The sequence below is a fragment of the Thamnophis sirtalis genome, unplaced genomic scaffold (genome assembly GCF_051295495.1).
Source record: "Thamnophis sirtalis isolate CommonGarterSnake01/CBP01778 unplaced genomic scaffold, rThaSir2_p1.2 scaffold_13, whole genome shotgun sequence".
Taxonomy (NCBI): Eukaryota; Metazoa; Chordata; class Lepidosauria; order Squamata; family Natricidae; genus Thamnophis; species Thamnophis sirtalis.
Genome location: NW_028261393.1, coordinates 10,515,812 through 10,536,849, shown reverse-complemented (window position 1 = coordinate 10,536,849; position 21,038 = coordinate 10,515,812). Strand labels below are relative to the sequence as shown.

The window sequence follows — 21,038 nt, the reverse complement described above, 5'->3', positions numbered from 1 at the left end:
GGATGGCAGAGGACAGGAAGGCCTGGAGGAACATTGTCCATGGGGTCACGATGGGTTGGACACGATTTCGCAACTAACCAATGCTGGTTTACTGTTCTTGCAGAGAAAGTTGCCCTCAACCCCCTTCCAGAACCTCTCAACCCTACCCGAGCTTCACTGCCTTTGCTTCATTCAAGAGAGAGAGAGACAGAGACAGAGACAGAGAGACAGAGAGAGACAGAGACAGAGACAGAGACAGAGACAGAGACAGAGACAGAGAGAGACAGAGACACTGTCCCGTCTCCAAAACTAACTGCAGCCTAGATAATTATTGCACTCCACCCACTTTTCATGAGAGGGGCCGGCTCTGTGAATTTGATTAATGAATAATTAATAAATAAGAAAGTCGGGAGAAACCTCCAAGTGCTAAAGACAAGATTGAGGGCAAGCTGCAGCTGCTTGGGACTGCGGTTGAATAATGCAAACTCCAATGCAGAGGATGGTGGGGAGGGGGGAGTTGCCATGGAGACGGGATACTGCATAAAGCCGGCGCAGCGCCTGAAATCCGCTGCCAGAGTTAGGAACAGGCAAAGTCAGGAGAAAGCAGGATGCTGAAGTTCTTCCCAGGGCTGCCTCCAAGGCAAACTGTTGGCAGAAAACTTCACCCCCAAATCTAGGGTCCTAAACAGTAGCAGAGTTGGAAGGTGCCTTGGAGGTCATCTAGTCCAACCCCTTGCTCACGCAGGAGGCCTGTCCTAGGGATTCGAACCGCCAAACTGCCGACCTTTCTGATCGACAAGCCTAGTGTCTTAGCCACTGAGCCACCTACTCCTTCTAATCACCATCCATCAATTCCCTCTCAGTTTTATTCCACCTTGGCCCTTGGTTCAGCCTGCTCCTCTCCCCCCACAAAAAAATCTCCCGCTGTTGTCTTGAGATGTGCTCTGGAACATTTAGAGACCCTTCTGGGATTTTTCTTCCTTCCTGTCATCTGCGGTCTCCAAGAAATCCAGGCATCAGCTGGGATTTTGGTGCGGGACAAGTTCTCCCTAAGAGACTCAGCAGCTGAGCTTTCCAAACAAGAAAGATCTGGAAGGCAGCCAGAGAAATACTCTGCAGACAGTCTGATGCAGCAGAGAGAGAGAGAGGGGAAAAGGGAGTGGCATTTCCCAGAGCAGAGTATTAGATTTATTTATTTTTGCTGTTAAAAGCCTGGCCAGGGAAAGCCCGGTGGCATTATCTGCCCCCTGGATTTCATTTCTCCACCATGCCACATCGTGACACACCGTCATTCGATCGTCTCTGCCTCTCAAGGGGGGGAAAAAAACACCCGGATACTCTGCAATGCTGCAACACGCTTCACACCTTTTGCTAGGTGTGAACCAGGTTCAGAAGTCTGGATGTGGCAGAGGTGGCTCCAGCCCAGCCCATCCCAAGACCTTAAAATGAAAAGTTGTTGATGGGTTGGGGGTTGTTTTTTGTGATTGGCATGCTGACTGGTCAAACACGAGGCAGCAGGAGATGTTTGGAATCAGAAAATGTGCATCTTGAATCTGACAACAACTTAAGATAGTTTCTCTTGGGGGTAAAACAACTCTCAGGGGTAACACCTGCTTATAGGTACCAAGAGAGATGTGGCTGCCACTTATATACTACCGTATTTTCCCGAAAATAAGACAGAGTCTGATTTTCTTTTGACCCCTGAAATAAGCGCTTGGCCTTATTTTCAGGGTGCTTATTATTATTATTATTATTATTATTATTATTATTATTATTATTATTATTATTATTATTAGGTATTATACAATTGTATCACAGCGGCCAGTTGTTTCACCGGATTTGGCATTGATTACTAGTCGGGCCCCACCCAGGGGCCTAGGACGTCGTAACGTATTTTCATAATATGCGTGCAGATCCAAGCAGTGCGGCTTTTTGCATTTGACTGATGGTGATTTTGTCAATTTTTAACTGTTTTAAATGTAATTCCAGTGCTTTTGGAATAGCACCCAGTGGGCCGATTACCACTGGAATTACCACTGCTGGTTTGTGCCATAGTCATTGAATTTCTATTTTTAAGTCCTGGTATTTTGTGATTTTTTCATATTCCTTCTTATCGACCCTGCTATCACCTGGTATTGCAATATCTATGATTGTAACCTTGTTTTTCTCAACCAGTGTGATGTCTGGTGTATTATGCATCATCATCATCATCATCATCATCATCATCATCATCATCATCATCATCATCATTATTTACTGTTTTTTATTTTTTAAACATAAAAATAAAATAAAAAAACAATATTTTAAAAAAACTGATTTCATCCATTACATACAGCATGTCGTTTGGTTACAAGTCTTTTTGCATCCATATTCTCAATTACATTTACAATCACAGATTTTTCATCTAATATAACTAAATACCTCACTTGCATTGCACAGTGTATATTCAATTACAATTAATATTAATATTATTTTCCCAATAAACCTAATTCCCTTACATTGTTGATTGTCTGTTCAATAACAATATACCTTTATATAATCACAGATCCCAATGTGAAAGAGATTTACCAACCATTCATATTTGTATACCACTGTTTTCAATTATGTATAATTCCACCCATCAACCATCAAGTATGCTTATGTTCATTATTGTCCTTGTATATCATACAAGGGCGTTTATTATTTTTGAGGTGCAGGAGGCCCCTTAACCTCGGCCTGCAAAGTTCTGCCTCTGTTTCTGGCATACTCTTGCCAGCCCTAGCGTCACTGGGCCCGTTGCTCTTTTTGCATCCGCCACTAAGATAATAGCAATAGCAATAGCAATAGCAGTTAGACTTATATACCGCTTCATAGAGCTTTCAGCACTCTCTAAGCGGTTTATAGAGTCACATATTGCCCCCAACAATCAGGGTCCTCATTTCACCCACCTCGGAAGGATGGAAGGCTGAGTCAACCTTGAGTCGGTGAGATTTGAACCGCCGAACTGCAGATAACAGTCAGCTGAAGTGGCCTGCAGTACTGCACCCTAACCACTGCGCCACCTCGGCTCTTCAATGCGGTAGCTAGGGTTTGCGGGAGTGGACTCTACAAGGCTGTTCAACATGGATGGCAAGTGCAAGGGGCATGTTCCCTCCTCCCCCCCCCCAGGAAATGGTTGGGACCGGCTGCACATGCAGGTAAATATTTTAGGGGAGGGCTTATTTTCAGGGGAGGGCTTATTTTAGCACATGTGCTCAAAAGCCCAATTGGGTTTGTTATCCGGAAAGATCTTATTTTCAGGGAAACAGGGTATAATGGAACAGGTAATCCTTGATGGATGGCCGCTATTGAGCCCCAAATTTCTGATGCTAAGCCAGACAGTTGTTAAGTGAGTTCAGCTCCATTTTACGACCTTCCTTGCCACAGTTAAATGAAACCCTGAAGTTGTTAAGTTAGTAACACGACCGTTAAGTGAATCCGGCTTTCCCATTGGCTTCGCTTGCGGGAAAGTCACAAAAAAATAATCACATGACCCTGCGTCACTACAACTGCCCTTAAGCATGAACTAGTTGCCAAGCAGCTGAATTTTTATCAGCAGTCGTAAGTGTGAAAAACAGCCCCTTCAACTTCAGGCAATCACTAAATGAATGGTTATAAGTCAAGGAGTACCTGTGTAGCACTTGAAATAATTTGGCTTCACCTAAGAAAACTTATGGGGACGCGGTGGCTCAGTGGCTAAGACGCTGACCTTGTCGATCGAAAGGTCGGCAGTTCAGCGGTTCGAAACCCTTCCACCGCATAATGGAGTGAGCTCCTGTTACCTGTCCCAGCTTCTGCCAACCTAGCAGTTCGAAAATATGTCAAAAATGCAAGTAGAAACATAGAAACCAACTTTGGTGGGAAGGTAACAGCGCTCCATGCGCCTTCATCATTTAGTCATGCCGGCCATATGACCACGGAGACGTCTTCAGACAGTGCTGGCTCTTTGGCTTAAAAACAGATATGAGCACCGCCCCCTAGAGCCGGAAACGACTAGCACGCATGTGCGGGAGAACCTTTACCTTTTTAACAAAAATTAATTCCCTATTAATTTCCTTGATAATCCCCTTTACTTTTTGTCATTGAAAGTCCATTAGTTCATATTCAAATTTAGCCCCTGTGATGAATTGCTTAGAGACAGGATTGGCCTCAGGATGCGCTGAGTCCAGATTAGGATTAAAAGAAATTAGTGTGCTAAAGGGACTTTTGTTGAATCATTCCCACATCTTCTTCATCACAAAACTCCCTAATCTGATTTTTTTTTGCCAATAGGTGAGGGTTTGAAGTTTTTTTTTAAGGTACAAATGAGAGCCAATTTCTGAGCTAATGGTTAAGGCACCAAGCTAAAAACTGGGAGTCTGTGAGTTCTAGTCCTACTTTAGACAAGACGCCAGCTGTGTAAACCTGGGCCACTCACATTCTCTAGCCTTAGGAAGGAGGCAATGGCAAATCGCTTCTGAAAAAGCTTGCCAAAAAAAAAAAAACCTGCAGGGACTTTTCTAGGCAGCCTCTAAGAATCGGACATCACTGAACGGAAGAAAAAGAGGGGAAAAAATATACAAATAATAGATTGATTTGATAAGAATGTTTAATATCTTCACGCTGACAAATGAGAATTGTCCTGCCATATCAGAAGCAAAAGAACGGATCAGTTTGAACTTCACAACAAACACATTTGAGGACCCGGACTGTGAGGGCAAGTTGCTGACTCAATTTGCTAAAAAAATTGTAAACCGCTTAGGGCTGAAAGCCCTATGAAGCGGTATATAAGTCTAATAAATAAATAAATTTGAATCCTTGACTGTCAAAAATAGTTCAAAACATCACCCAGAGTTCTGGCGATATTTAGGCTTCCGAAATGATTTCAGAAATACCATGAAGATTATCAACGACGTTAAAGATAGATATTGTAAGCAATTAATATTATTCCTTACAACAGCATTACAGGAAACTTTGGAGCAGGCTGGAAAATTATTAGGAATGTGACTGGTCCATGATCATAAAAATTCTTTTGTCAGAAAAGAAAAAACAGGACCATTTGTTATGGTATACACAAATGTATAGGTACTAAACTTTGGCATTGGTATCAAACACACACTTCCACCTTCACTGCAAGCTTCTGAATGCTGCAGTGGCCACAAGTGTGGAAAACAGTCATAAGTTACTTTTTCTCAGTGCCATTGTAACTTTGAACAATGAGCTCTTGTAAACTTGTATTTAGGGTTTATTTTAGCTAATAAGGAATTACAGAAATTGATCCATTGCGTCTATAGGAATCTGTTTGAGAAAGATAATACATAGGTGTGTCTGGGCATAATATCTGTCACACCAGCATGGCCACCTTAATTTTTGTGACTCTACAGCACCCCTGGCAATGGGCATACAGGAGCCACTGTGGTGCAGTGGTCAGAGTGCAGTACTGCAGGCTACTTCTGCTGACTGCCGGCTGACTGCAATTTAGCAGTTCAAATCTCACCAGAAGTCAAGATTGACTTCTATCTTTCCGAGGTGGGTAAAATGAGGACCCAGATTGTTGGGGGCAAAAGGCTGACTCTGTAAACCACTCAGAGAGGGCTGTAAAGTGGTATATAAGCCTAAGTGTTATGGCTATTGCTACATCAGCACCAGGTATTGCAACTCATAGCCATAGCATTTAGACTTAGAGATACCACTTTGCAGCCCTCTCTATGCGGTTTACAGAGTCTGCCTCTTGCCCCCAACAATCTGGGTCCTCATTTTTCCCACCTCAGAAGGATGGAAGGCTGAGTCAACCTTGAGCTGGTCAGGATCGAACTCCTAGCAGTGGGCAGAGTCAGACTGCAATAGCAATAGCACCTAGACTTATATACCGCTTCACAGTGCTTTTACAGCCCTCTCTAAGCGGTTTACAGAGTCAGCCTCTTGCCCCCAACAATCTGGGCTCACATATGAACAACTTCAGAAAGGAGGGAAGGCTGACTCAACCTTGAGCCGGTGAGACTCGAACTGCCAAACTGCCGGCAGCCAGCAGAATTAGCCTGCAGTACTGCATCCTCACCACTGCACCACCACAGCTTCATAAAAGGAGTAAAGGAAAGGAAATTTCCTAAACACAAAAGCCAAGCGCCTTATACCGCAAGAAACTATGTTCCATGGATGCGTGAAAAGGGTGTGAGGTGAGCGCTAATTCTCATATCCAGAGCTGTTCACAGAATATGGTAATCAAGTGTCAACGGATGGTGCAATCAAAACTCTCTCTTTTTTAAAAAAAGGAAAAAGCAGGCAGGGTTTTGATCACACCACTGCAGTTGTCACTTTGACATTTTTTTGACTGTGCCCTCCAGGCCTCTGCGTCTATCACATCAAACCCGCACAGCAGGGACATACGTTTCTCAAACTGTCTTCGGGGCCACCATGCCTAGGAACACCGCAGAATGAACATCACAAGATTGCTCGCTAGGAGGAATGGCTTGTCTGAAACTTTGGAGAACCTGTCAATCAAGACGCGGAAATGAGCTTCTTCCTCCCACCATAAGGTTGGAAGAAAACAGCTTCACCTTTTTTTTTTCCTGATTTATTTTTGTTTTAAAAGAAGCATTTAGCATTTCAATTTAAGCACCACTTGAAGGAGAGGCTGAATATTCCTTTTTGTTTTCTGAAATGGCAATAGCAGTAGACTTATATACCGCTTCATAGGCCTTTCAGGCCTCTCTAAGCGGTTTACAGAGAGTCAGCATATTGCCCCCAACAATCTGGGTCCTCATTTTACCCACCTCGGAAGGATGGAAGGCTGAGTCAACCCTGAGCCGGTGAGATTTGAACCGCTGACCTGCTGATCTAGCAGTAGCCTGCAGTGCTGCATTTAACCACTGCGCCACCTTGGCCCCTCTCAAATGGGGCTCATCCTTTGCAAAGAGTTAATTCTGGGGATACTAATGGAGCTACTCTATTCCTCTCCACCTTTAAAACTGTGCAGCAGATAGCAAATTCTAGAAATTAAGCAGTTTAAACTTCCCCCATTCTTTGTGGGGAATTCCATCTATTATTCAATGGGTGCCAAAGCAGAGAAAATCAGACTCATTGACTGCATTTTAGATCATTTATTTTTATGCATCTGTGTTAATTTGATTATAGCCCTGGGAAATATGCTGCTCTAAATTACTTGGCTGGCTATTTGATTAGTAAAACCCTAATCAAACTTTACTGACATCTATCTTCAAGGAGGTTTGATTGACAATTGTGAGTTACTTTAGCTATTGTTTTTATCATTTTGAGATATTTCACTGTAGCGTTTATAATTGTAGCTAGAATTTTTTTTTAGTTGATCAGGTCTGGTAAAATGAGAAAAAAAATCTAAAATATATTATTTATCGGTCTTGGTAAAAGAGTCAAACTATTTGATGTGATGCTCCAAGCTGTACAACTGTTACTGGACTGCCAATGCGTTCACACATTATATGAAGTTTGGTTAGCTTGGTAGGCTTCTTCAGATCTCAGCTTTTGCTTAGGCGATGATTTCATGAACATCCCTGCCTCGAAAATGGGTTACTTCAGAAACCAGGTTCTGCAGTCCTGTGGTTTGATACCAAGCCAGGTTCCCCTCGACCCATAATGTATGAAATGACATGATGCCAAAAAGAAGCAGTTCTCTATGACTGAGATCAACGTAGAAGAGCCGAGGTGGCGCAGTGGTTAGGGTGCAGTACTGCAGGCCACTTCAGCTGACTGTTATCTGCACTTCAGCGGTTCTAATCTCACCGGCTCAAGGTTGACTCAGCCTTCCATCCTTCCGAGGTGGGTGAAATGAGGACCCAGACTGTGGAGGCGATATGCTGACTCTGTAAACCGCTTAGAGAGGGCTGAAAGCCCTATGAAGCGGTATATAAGTCTAACTGCTATTGCTATTGCTATTGCTAACGTAGAGCAGGGTGTCAAACTCGATTTCATTGAGGGCTGCATCAGAATTGTGTTTGACCGGGGTGGGGGCATGGCCAGCTTTGAGGGTGCAGTACTGCAGGCCACTTTAGCTGACTGTGATCTGCAGTTCAGCGGTTCAAATCTCACCGGCTCAAGGTCAACTCAGCCTTCCATCCTTCTGAGGTGGGTGAAATGAGGACCCGGACTGTGGGGGCAAGTTGCTGACTCAATTTGCTAAAAAAATTGTAAACCGCTTAGAGAGGGCTGAAAGCCCTATGAAGCGGTATATAAGTCTAATAAATAAACAAACAAACAAACAAACAAACATCACTCCTGTTGGGGGCATCTGTGGTAGCCCAAGCGCTCTGCCACTGAAAATGGGCTCCAGAGTTCAGTTTTTACTGGCAGAGGGTTGCAGGAGGCTGTGGCAGCTGAAAACGGAGCTCAGGAGCCCATTTTCGCTGCCAGAAGCATTGCGGGCCGGTCCTTTGCTGTTTCCAGGGCACCCATGTGGGCCAGATCTAAGTACCCCGCAGGCCGAATCTGGGCCTTGAGTTTGACACCCCTGACCTGGAGGATTTGAGTACCTAGTTTGACATCTTATATTAGTTCTGTCAGCCTCTGTTTCCCTTCTTGCTTTCGGCTGCCATTGAAACGGGGAGGGGGAGGCATGGTATTTGGGAAGGGAAGTTTTAAGTACAGCAGAGATTGTGAAAAGGGAGTTTTGTTCTCACCTTCTACTGCGCATGCTGGGACAGTGGATAGGCCCGCCAAGGCCAACTGTCCTGCATACCAACCTGATGATGCTTTTTGAAGATGGAACTCACGTGACACCTGAGGGATTTGCAGATTGGACTATGGGATGGGGTTACCAGGGGGAGTGGGGTTGGGTCACATATTGATATCTATGATTTTGCGCGTTGTTGCCTCAGATCTTGCTTTGCTTAGCTGCTATCTTTTCATAACCAGTAAAAGTACCCTTAATTCTGCGAAATGGAGTTAAGTGGTTTCTTTCTTGGTTGCTGAGGGAGGCTGGCTTAAGAAGTTCTCACATCCTGTTTGCACATGACCGTTGACTCCCAGAATTCTGGGAATTGAAGTCCACACATCTTCAAGATGCCAAACATTGAGAAACATTGCCTTACTGGTCATGTTTTAGCCAGGATAGTTAAGAACTAGTGGGTACCATCTTGCAACCATAGCAAGCTTGGTTAGTTTGTCCTAGGAAGACATTTCTATGGCTGGGCTTGCTATATGACACCAGTCAACTTGGCTAGGTTATGGATTGTAGTAAACAAAGCCAGCAAGCAAGTTAACAGGTGGAGTCAAGTTATGGGTGACTTGCAAATGTAGCCATTCTTCTATCACGAATAGATATGTCCCCTTGCAACTTATCCACTCTGTGACTAGTATCCTAGTAGGCCACTAAACCCTTTAATGAGGAGGGCAGCATGAAAATTCCATGAATAAATGAAATAAGTCTTCTGATACAACTGGGGGCCATGCTGAGTGGCTCCTATAGCAGAAGAGATGTACTCCAAAGACCTTCCACTGTGAATCACACAGGTCAAAGACAACATATCCTTTCATAGAGAGCCATGGTGGCATAGTGGTTAGAATGCAGTATTGCAGGCTAACTCACTGCTCACTGCCACGGGTTCGATCCTGGCCAGCTCAAGGTTGACTCAGCCTTCCATCCTTCCGAGATCAGTAAAAGGAGGACCCAGAGTGTTGAGGGCAATAGGCAGACTCTGTAAACCGCTTAGAAGAGGGCTGTAAAAGCACTGTGAAGTGGTATATAAATCTTTAGTGCTATTGCTTTAAAGTTTGATAAACTCAATGGCCCCACCAACAAATAATTAGTGAATTTGTGAGTGTGAAAATGGATGGCCTTTGCACAATCCCAATATCCTCCATAATCATGCATCACTTGGGAAAAATGTATACATCAATGCTCACAGATAATGCCTGAAATATTAATTATGGGGATAAAAAAGAAGAAGATGCCATTCACTCTTCTGATAGACCTTGTTCCCCCAAAACAATTTTCCTGGTTCCTGAATTAGTTCATTGTCCCTGTTTGTGCAGTACAAACTAATGAAATGGTTTATATACCATATCAACCCTAAACTGCCATGAAAGAAATGAATGTCAACTCTAATCCATTTTACTTGCTTTGTATGTAACTGTTAGTCTGTAACTGATCCACACGTTATGTGGATGCAACCATAACTTATTTTTAAAGACTGGAGGGAGGGGGAGGGAATACATGATTTGGCTAAAATTGAGGAAAAACAGACATTCATTAAAGCGCCGGCTTTAATGGTCACATATGAAGCCCCTAATTTTGTAACCCACAGATTCGGGAACAGACCACAACTAACTGGATTCCTACAGCAAACTATGCCCTTAACTCAGTGGTGGGTTCCGGCAGCCGCTACTGCTGGTTCGCTCAGGGATGCGGCCCGTGCGCATGCACACTTTGCACGCACGGGCAGTACAACGGAAATTGTTCTACACATGTGCAGAAGGCAAAAAAAGCCAAGGTGCCAAACCGATTCAGGAGCATGGCAGGAACTGGCAGCGACTCAGGCCACAAAGCTGCTACCGGTTCGGCCGAACCATTCCGAACCGATAGCAACCCACCACTGCCTTAACTACAGTTTGCAAAGCAGAAGAGGTAGATTTGTGCAGCAAACAACAAACAATTGTGGGGTTTAGGGTTGTTGTTGTTTTTTTAGCTGTTATATATTGGCTGTTTTGTTTATTGTGTGCCCAATGGTGGGAAGTAAGCAATTCGATTAATAAATAAAGAAAGAAATAAAAGCAAGCAGATCGTTGTCATAGGATAGCCTATTGTGAGAAAGCAATCTCTGATGTTTTCCATCTCAGACCAGAGAATCAAACCTTGAGAATTAAATCTTCTCCCAGGGGTATCAAGCGTTCAGCCATCTCACCGAGGCTCATTCAAGAGATGTGCGGTGCCTTCAGGACAGAAGCAAGCGCAGGAGGGAAATTGTCTTTATGTTCCCCTGCAATGTCTTAACTTATGGGCTAAACCACGAATTTAGATGATTGACGGGTATCCCTCTAACCCTCCAGAGAACCTGGGGAAGCTGCTGGATCAGCCCCCAAATACGCAGCAAGTCGTATTATAAACTGACACACATACACAGAGAGAAGCACAGACTTCATTCTTTCACAAACACCCACTCAACGAAAAAAAGACAAGCCAGCAGGAAGACCATTCACAGACGCATACAAACAGCAGGATATGTGCACACAGAGACAACTGCACCAAAGCCGAACAGGAACGGGGAAGAGTTTGGTTGGGTGAAACGTGGGAGATGCAGCCAATCACAGTTTTCCTCACCTAGGGTCCCACCTACCCACCCACCCACCCCATCTGCGATTCAGAGCCATTTAACAGCTTTGGTTTTTCTGGCCCTGTTCAGCTCCCCCCCAGTAGGAAGAGTGACAAAAATAATAATGACTTCCATTCATCGATGCAGGCACCACAACTGCAGGCAGCCCAGGTTTCCAAGCCCATTTTGTGGGTGGCCTCCTAGCTTGCAAAAGAGGATTCCTTGAGCCCTATGAAGCGGTATATAAGTCTAACTGCTATTGCTATTGCTATTGATTTGGATGTCACAGCATGGCAGCTTCCAACTCCCTCACTCAGGACTTAGTTTCCTCTTTGCCCTGAAATTCTGCAGTGCATTGGTCAGTGCAAAAGATAGCAAGAGCCCTTAGACTTTTTTGTGTGTGTGTGTGAACTGAATGTCTTTATTTTTATTGAAAGAACCCTCTTCAACATGATGAAGCCCTTAGACTTATATATCGCTTCACAGTGCTTTGCAGCAACTCTCTTAAGTGGTTTGTAGAGTCAACCGATTGTCCACAACCATCTCGTTTTACAAGGATGGAAGGCTGAGTCAAAGTTGAGCCAGTCAGGATCGAACTGTCGGCGGCTGGCAGAATTAGCCTGCAATGCTGCATTCTAACCACAGCGCCACCACAGCTCATCAAGAAGAGCCAAGGTGGTGCAGTGGTTAGAGTGCAGTACTGCAGGCCACTTCAGCTGATTGCTATCTGCAGTTCAGCGGTTCAAATCTCACCGGCTCAAGATTGACTCAGCCTTCCATCCTTCCGAGGTGGGTGAAATGAGGACCCAGACTGTGGGGGGCGATATCTGACTCTGTAAACCGCTTAGAGAGGGCTGAAATCCCTATGAAGCGGTATATAAGTCTAACTGCTATTGCTATTGCTAACTATCACAAAGCCTTTCCTTACCTAAATGTGGTAGAGACATGTCTCAGCAACCTCTGTTTGCGGCTTGCCTTCATGACTTTGCCTTCATCTGATCTTATCCTTCAGCCGATCAGTTCAGCCCCTCGTGCCAGATTCCTAAGAGATCTGCTGGAAACCCATCTCTGTGCCTACTGCCCTATGTACATTCCTCGTAGGCGCATAGCTCATCTCTGTACCACATCAGCTTGCAACTGCCTCTGGTCTCCTCAACCCTCATCCACCTCCCCCACCCACCCACCCACACACACACACACAGCAAAAGCCATAACCACAACTATGGCGCTTGTGAGCAGGCCACACAGACGAAGGCTGAGCTCCATATCCCTGGCTCTGCCCAAATCCTTGGCCCAAGCAGGCGGGGGGCATCTCCTCTTTTTGCAAACCAAGGGCCATCAAGGTGTCTACCTCCCTCCCTCCCTCCCACTTCCAGCCTCCTCTCTTGGCAGCATCCCTGGGCCTGTCAGTCAAACAGCAGCTGCAGAAGAAATGACTTCAGGCTGTTCAGTTCTGCAGTGAACCGGCTTGTGCCTGCAAACCCATCCAGCAAACTCAGCCCCTGCAGCAATTCCCCGGAGGGTGCCAGAGGAGAGTGAAGGCTACCACTGAGCACCTGCCTCCTCTCCACTGCAGCTACCTGTGAGCAAACAAACAGCTTACCATCCTCAGATATATATATATTTAAGCAAGTAGTTATATGTATTCTCACATGCACACACACACACACTGAGCCACACCTGCCAGTGTCCACTGCATAAGCCCTGCTTCTCTGCACACAACTTGTCTGCATGCCCACAACATCCCTCACCCAGTTTTTGAATGAACCCCCTGGTCTGTTTCCTACATAAAACATGGAACCATTCCTCTGACAAGCCAGAAGCTAAGCCGCCAAGGAATTAACCCAGTTTAGACCAGTGAGCAAAACAAACAAACGAACAAAGCTGTTAAGTCTTTAAACTGACTTGGTTAAATGTGTCGTGTGAACTGCATTCCTGGGGGATGCTTTTTTTTCGCTGGGAAGGCACCACTTTCTCCCACCCCAATCCGCAGCAGACCTGTGCCCAGCACACCCAAACCAATTGGGGGGGGGGGAATCCCAGTTATGGGTCATTGCACCACAGCGGACCCCCTACATACCCCGAGGCAATTCAGGGAGCCTTAGTCGGCAAACCACGCCTAACCTAAGCCAGTTTTGCAACAGCCGCCCCTCTGGTCCCTAGAGACCCTTCCCACCATTCCAAGGGGACCCAAGGGAAAGTTGCAGTGATTTTATTTTTTTTAAAAAAAATCCTGCAAAGTTGCGGGAAAAGAGAAGGAAACCCCCACCCCAATGCCCTCACCCAAAAGAAATGAAGGAATTTGAAGGGGGAAAAAACCACAGGGGGGGGCAGTCTTCAAACAAACAAACCCAATACCACCCACCACCCACCCAAATGGAAAACCGCGCTGTTCGCCGGCTCCGCTATTCCGGAGTGGCTTCGGAGTAGTATCCCGGCGGTTCGGGGGGAAAAGCGCCAGCCTTCCTCCGGATTAACCGCGCAGAGATGCCTAAACGCCACTTCTCTTTTCCCACCTCGTTTCTGGGGAGGAAGACGCCTATAACGCGGGTGTTGAGTGATCCCAATCCCCCCACCCCAAAAAATGAGGCTTCAGCCCCCCTTTTCTCCCCACTAGCCCCCCCCCCCACTAGCCCCCCTCCGCAAGGAATGACTGGCCTGGCGGAGCGTGGTGGGGGATGCCCCCTCCAGGGAATCCCGGTGTGCCCCCCCCCTTCCACATCCCTTGTCTGCCTCCCCGGGGAGCGGGGCTGGGAGGGAGGCGGCTCACCCTGATGCGGCGGTGGGGTGATCATGGTGGGGGGATGCTGCAACTCCCGAGGAGGTTTGATCCGGAGCGAAAGAGCGACTGCGGCACGGCCAGGCTGGGCGGGTGAGAAATAAGATGGGAGCGAAGATGCGGGATTGGGTGGGGGTGGCTTTCCTTTCCCAGCGCGTCCGTCGCTCGCCCCCCTTCTCCTCCGCCGCTCGCGTCTCTCAGTCTCTCTCTCTCTCCGCTTCACGTGGGAAAGGAAGGACCAGTGGAAAGGGATCGTCTCCACGGGGTGGGGGAGTTTGGGGGATGGGGGCAGCAGCCAATCTCAGACCTTTTGGCTTCCGATCTCTCCGCTTCTCAAGAACTCAAAGCGACCCCCTTGGCTAAGAAGGCACCCGGGGAGGGGTCTTGCTTCCCAAGGCCCCCTTCTGGTGTGTCCAGCCCCCCACCCCCACCCCGAATCGGACACCGCTCCCTCCGCAGTAAATCAGGATGGGAACCTATCCGCAGCGGTTGGCTTTCTCCTTTGGCCGAAAATCTCGGGGGGAGCCTCCCGGCACAGGAGCAGTCTACCTCTGCTTAGGCTACTTGCGGCCGCGGCTGACGTTTGTCATTCTGGATGGAACCCCACCCTCACCCCTTACCCAACCAATAAAGCCATCTTGGTGTATTGGGGTTACGACAGCCAGAAGATCGAGGTGGGGGGCGTGGGGGGGGGCTTTTGCTCGCAACATTGTCAATGCCCAAAACTTAGTGGGTACATTTTTCACTTCCTTGCACCTACCTATGCAATATCTGCCAACAATGGGATGGCTTTAGTCCTCAACTAAAGATGTTGAGACTCTAGAAAGAGTGCAGAGAAGAGCAACAAAGATGATTAGGGGATTGGAGGCTAAAACATATGAAGAACAGTTGCAGGAACTGGGTATGTCTAGTTTAATAGAAAGAAGGACTAGGGGAGACATGATAGCGGAGTTCCGATATCTCACGGGTTGCCACAAAGAAGAGGGAGTCAAGCTGTTCTCCAAAGCACTTGAGGACAGGGCAAAAAACAACGGGTGGAAACTAATCAGGGAGAGAAGCAACTTGAAACTAAAGAGAAATTTCCTGACAGTAAGAACAATTAATCAGTGGAACAACTTGCCTCCAGAGGTTGTGAATGCTCCAACACCAGAAGTTTTTAAGAAGAGATTGGATAATCATTTGTCTGAAGTGGTGTAGGGTTTCCTGCCTAGGCAGGGGGTTGGACTAGAAGACCTCTAAGGTCCCTTCCAACACTGTTATTCTATGCTATTCTAAACAATGGCAGGGCCATTCAGGAGCACCCATGGTGCGCAAAGGAATTGCAAAAACTTCAGCGGCTGCCGAGCACAACAGACAGATGTAAGCTGACCACCATTGAATGGTTTTCTGGCTTCACACAATACACTGAGCGATAAAAGAGGTGGACTCTCACCACATACCAATCCTCTAGACAAGGTTAAGCTGAATTTGGTGGGCTTCACAGTTGCTGAGTCTTGATCTGACCCGGTAAAACTGTGGTGTGTGAACACAGCCATTTGCCCCCAACCCTAGTAAGCCAACATTTATTGCCAGGAAAACACAAGCAATAAAATATAGTATTCTATGTCTGAGGTCTCCAACAGTGGCAAGTTTAAGACTTGTGGACTTCAACTCCCAGAATTCCTCAGCCAGTGGAACTCTGGGAGTTGAAGTCCACAAGTCTTAAACTTGCCACTGTTGGAGACCCCTATTCTATACAGTATCCTATCAGCTGGCTACAGAATTCTGGGAGTTGAAGTCCATACATCTTAAAAGTTTTTTCCGGATGTTGAAAAACACCTGTATGAAGCACATTTTACAGGCTGTCCTCGACTTACGATCACAAGGGAGCCCAAAGTTTATGCCGTTAAGTGAAACATTGGCTAAGTGAATTTTGGCCCATTTTACCACCTTTCTTGCCACAGTTGTTCAGTGAATCACTGCAGTTGTTAAGTAAGTAACACGGTTGTTAAGCGAATCTTGTTTCCTCGTTGACTGCTTGCCCGAAGGTCGCAAAAGGGGATCCCATGAGCCCAGGACATTGCAACGGTCATAAATATGAGTCACTTGCCAAGCATCCCAATCACATGCCATGGGGATCTGCGACAGTCGTAAGTGTGAAAAATGGTCATTACTCTTTCCGGACACTCTATTGAATCCTTATAACCTACCCGCCAACATGTCCTAGATCCGTGATGGCGAACCCATGGCACGCATGCCACAGGTGGCACACAGAGCCCTCTCTGCGGGCATGTCAGCCGTTGCCCCAGCCTAGCTCCCCCTCCCATGTGCACACGCCTCCCGCCAGCCAGCTGGTCTTCGGGTCTCTCCGCGCATGCACAGGGGGTGGGATGTTCTGGACCCCCTGGAAAGCCTCCCGCACCAACCTGGAAGCCAAAACGGGGGGGCGCGCGAGTGCTGTGTGAGTCTCCGAAATGCAATATCAAACACCCCCCACGCCCCATTTTAACTTCCAGGTTGGTACAAGTGGCCTCCCAGTCCTAAAACGGGGCATGAAGGGGGTCGTACGTGCATTGCATTGTGGGTGCTTTTGGCATGCAATGACAAAAAGATGAGCCGTCCTTGTCACTAGACAACGTGAAATCCTCCCTAGCCGTTCATCTCCTGTGGAAACGAAAGGCCTATTTATTGGAGCGTCAAGTTAATTTAAACTCACCCTTTCATCCTAAAGACAATGGCTGATTTAGAAACCCTTTGTTCCAGCTTGATGGAAGAACTAAACCGCAATTGAATGTGGGGATGTGTCACTCACACACACACACACACACATACAAACACACACACACACACACACACAGGGCTCTGTGCTAAATGAATGGCTCCTTTGCTTTTTAATCCTGGGCACCTTGCTAATAATGCAGGTGATCCCGAATCCACTAGAGCAGTGTTTCTCAACCTTGGCAACTTGAAGATGTCCGGACTTCAACTCCCAGAATTCCCCAGCCAGCATTCGCTGGCTGGGGAATTCTGGGAGTTGAAGTCCGGACATCTTCAAGTTGCCAAGGTTGAGAAACACTGCACTAGAGCCACAGGGCTCCGCAATGGAATCTTTACGCTTCCGACCTAAACAGCTGCAGCTGAGGGTTGCATTTTCCCCCCCCTCCCCAATTTGGGAAGCTGCTGTTTATAGGTAGTCCTCAACTTGCAACAGTTTATTTAGCAACCATTCCAAGTTACAACGGCAACTGAAAAAGGGGATTTAGGACCATTTTTCCATAGTTACAACCTTTGTAGCATTTCCCGCCATCACATGATCGGAATTCAGAGGCTTGGCCACTGGTTTATACCTACGACGTTGCGTCGTTGCTATATCACAAGGTCCCATTTTGTGACCCTTTGATGAGCAAACTCAATGGGGAAGCCAGATTCTCTTAACAACTGGATTACTAACTTATCACCTGCAGTTATTCACTTAACAACTAAGGCAAGAAAGGTTGTAAAATGCGGCGAAGCTCACTTTAACAAATGCCTCACTTAACAACAGAAACGCTGGGCTGCCTTGTGATTGTACGTCGAGGAGTACCTGTATACCTTCAGAATGTTTTTCTAACCATTAATAGGTTTAAACCTATATCCCATGTTCCCCAACCGTGGCAATTTTAAGAGGTGCAGATTTCCAACTCCCAGAATTCCCCATTCAGCCATGCTTAAAGGTTAAGAAACATTGTCCTACGGAGCCTTTATTCTCCATCACAGCCTTCTCCAGGTGGGTGGAACTACAAGCTCCATCATTCATTAGTCACCTGAAGTAGGGGTGATGGAGGGGTGAAATCTACTTACCTTAGCTACCGGTTCGTAAATGTGAGCGCATGCACCACCTCCGCGCGTGCACAGAGCATCAAAAATGGACGTGATGACATCCGGGTGGGTGGGCGGAGCCTGCAACCCGCGCGCCTTGATCTGACTGGGTCAGATCAAGTAGAATAGCGCGAGGGGGGGGAATCAACTGTGGCACGCAATTTAGATTAGCTAGAAAGCAGGATTTCCTAATATAAATCACACGTCACAGCTGATCGTCGGAAATACCACTTCGCCTGAACCGCTGGCATTTTTTTACTACCAGTTCGGGTGGATCGGCCCAAACCAGTAGCATTTCACCCCTGGGTGATGGGCATTGTCTTCCAACATAAATTAAAAGTAGAAGGGAACTAAGAAGAACATTACACATCATGAAGTAATCCAGTGGTGGGTTTCAAAAAATTTTTGAACCTCTTCTGTAGGTGTGGCCTGCTTTCCGGGTCCACTGGTGGAACCTCTTCTAACCGGTTCGGTAGATTTGGTGAACCGGTTCTACCGAATAGGTGGCGAACTGGTAGGAACCCACCTCTGAAGTAATCTCAGAAGTTAACCCCAAATTTTCAGGACTTCCCTATTGCTTTATAGCCTGCCTTTGATTTTCAGAGGCAAATGTTACATAAGGGGAAATGGTCTCCTCTCATGTTAAACTCATGCCGGTGGCTGAAAGTCATGCCAAGAACTTGTTTGCTATCCAAAATCCATGTGGTGATCAAGAAGATCAGGAACAGAGGTTATATCGTTCAAGTAAAGTCGTAGTCATGTTATCGGTGGAAAACAAACAAACAATGGACTCAATGAAAAGACCCAGCCGGAGGTTACCTTAGCTGAATTATTTCTTCTAACCGATAGTATCTGGGCTGTGCAGCCATTCCGAATTTATTTATTTATTCATTTTTAGTTAGTTAGTTTGTCAAACATGTACGAGATAACAGGTGTAAGTATAAACATGGACACAAACACAGGAAATGGGTACAAATAAATGGGGACAGTAGGACAGGGATGGTAGGGATGCTTTTTCTGCGCTTATGCACGCCCCCTTTACGGACCTCTCAGGAAAGGGGTGAGGTCCACGTAGACAGTTTAAGGTTGAAGCTGTGGGGGGTTTGAGGATGTAACAACGGAGTCAGGTAGAGCAGTCCAGGAATTGACCTCTGTTGCTGAAGTCGTACTTTCTGCAATCGAGTTTGGAGCAGTTTACCTTGAGTTTGTATCGATTGTATTATTGAGGTTGAAGCTGAAGAAGTCATTGACAGGTAGGACGTTGTAGCAGACAATTTTGGGGAATTGTCCAATAATGGGGAAGCTTCCTCTCTGTCCTTGGGATGGATATTTTGTTTGTCTATTTGTTTATTTATATCCCTTTATTATTATTATTTTACAAATAACTTAAGGTGGCAAACATATCCAACACACTTTCCTCCTCTGATTTTCTCACAAGAATCCAAGGTAAATTAAGCGGAGAGGGAATGACTGGATTCAAGGTCACCAGCTGACTTTCATGACTAAGGCATGAAACGTGAACTCACGTCCTCTGGCTGTACTAGCCTTAACCACTAGACTGAACTGCCCATTCTTGGCATTCTCTGGAGCAAGAGACAAGGCTGGAGGTGGTTATTGAGGGAGGGATCCAGGTGGCAGCCACAACAGGGCAGTCAAGGCCTCAACTTTGCAGGTAAAAAAAATGGGCACGTCTCAGGACCCCAATCATTACAGATTAACAGAGTTGGAAGGGACCTTTTAGGTCATCTATTCCAAACCCCCCACCCAGGAGAACCTACACCATTTTTGACAGTTGGCAGTTGGGTCTCTTGAAAACTTGCAGTGATGAAGCTGCCACAACTTCTGAAGACAACTGTCAGGCCTGCAATTATATTCCTTTTAGAATTTTGGCCTGCCACACTTTCTCTTACTTCATTATGCTTTCTTTTTAGTATAGTTGATGGGAGGGGGGAATAGACAGGAGTAGGATTGTGGAATGTATTATTATCATTCTTTTCTATAAGCTCAAGGTCATCTTTTGTCTCCGTACTTTCACACCTGACCAGAAGCAGCTGGGTGTGGATGCCAGTGTGGAAGAAGATTGGACCATGTGATGGATTGTGGGTGTGGGGACAAGATCGTGAACTTTTAACTGGGTGGAATTCTGATGTCATTTCCAGAATTGGGATTAACCCAGATGTGCTAAGATGTCTTCTTTATTAAATTGGAACTTTAAGGATCGTTTTGCCTTGGACTCTGATTTAATTCTACATGATACTTGGAACACTGACAACAACTTCTGTTCCATTGGTCGATTGTTCTCCCTGTCAGAAAATTTCTCCCTTTCTAACCATTATTCCTTGTCTGGCCTTCGGGTGCTTTGGAAAATAGCTTGACCCCTTCCTCCTCTCTGTGGCAGCCCCTCAAATTATTGGAAGACTGCTATCATGTCTCCCCTGGTCCTTTTCTTCATTAGACTAGCCTTGCCTAGTTCCTATAACTGTTCTTCACATTTTTTTAGCCTCCAGTCCCCTAATCATCTTGATTGCTCTTCTCTGCACTCTGTCTAGAGTTCAACATCTTTTTTAGAGACTGGTGACTAAAACTGAATGCAGTACTCTAGATGTGGTCTTACTCGGGCTTTATAGAGTGCTATTAGTACTTGATCTTGATTGTATCCCTACGTTAATTCAACTTAGTACTGCGTTGGCTTTTTTGGCTGCCGCCGCAAACTGTTGACTCATATTTAATTGGCTGTCCACTAATCATGGCTGTTCTCTTGATATTTTTACTTCTCCCCATTTGTGCACAATGCAGACAAGGACATGAGAAAATTCAGAGGCCTACCCCGGCCTTCTCAAACCTTGGCACCAGTGATGGTTTCCTACCAGTTTGGCCAAACTGGTAGTGGTTTGGCGCCCTAGGTTGCCGAGGTGGCGCAGTGGTTGGGGTGCAGTACTGAAGGCCACTTCAGCTGACTGTTATCTGCAGTTCAGCGGTTCAAATCTCACCGGCTCAAGGTTGACTCAGCCTTCCATCCTTCCGAGGTGGGTGAAATGAGGACCCAGACTGTGGGGGCGATACGCTGACTCTGTAAACCGCTTAGAGAGGGCTGAAAGCCCTATGAAGCGGTATATAAGTCTAACTGCTATTGCTATTGCTATTGCTGGAATCAGCAGTGACCT

General features: G+C 46.2%; 1 protein-coding gene across 1 annotated transcript in view; it reads right to left on the bottom strand.

Moving 5' to 3' along the window:
- The window catches only part of LOC148043044 (FXYD domain-containing ion transport regulator 7-like), a 29,622-nt gene extending 15,367 nt beyond the window's left edge, over positions 1-14,255 (bottom strand). The window contains exon 1 of the mRNA XM_087727795.1: positions 14,029-14,255. Within this exon, the coding sequence (XP_087583921.1) occupies positions 14,029-14,053 (25 nt within the window). The 5' untranslated portion in view covers positions 14,054-14,255. The remainder of the gene's footprint in view (positions 1-14,028) is intronic.
- Between the last annotated feature and the right edge of the window lie 6,783 nt (positions 14,256-21,038).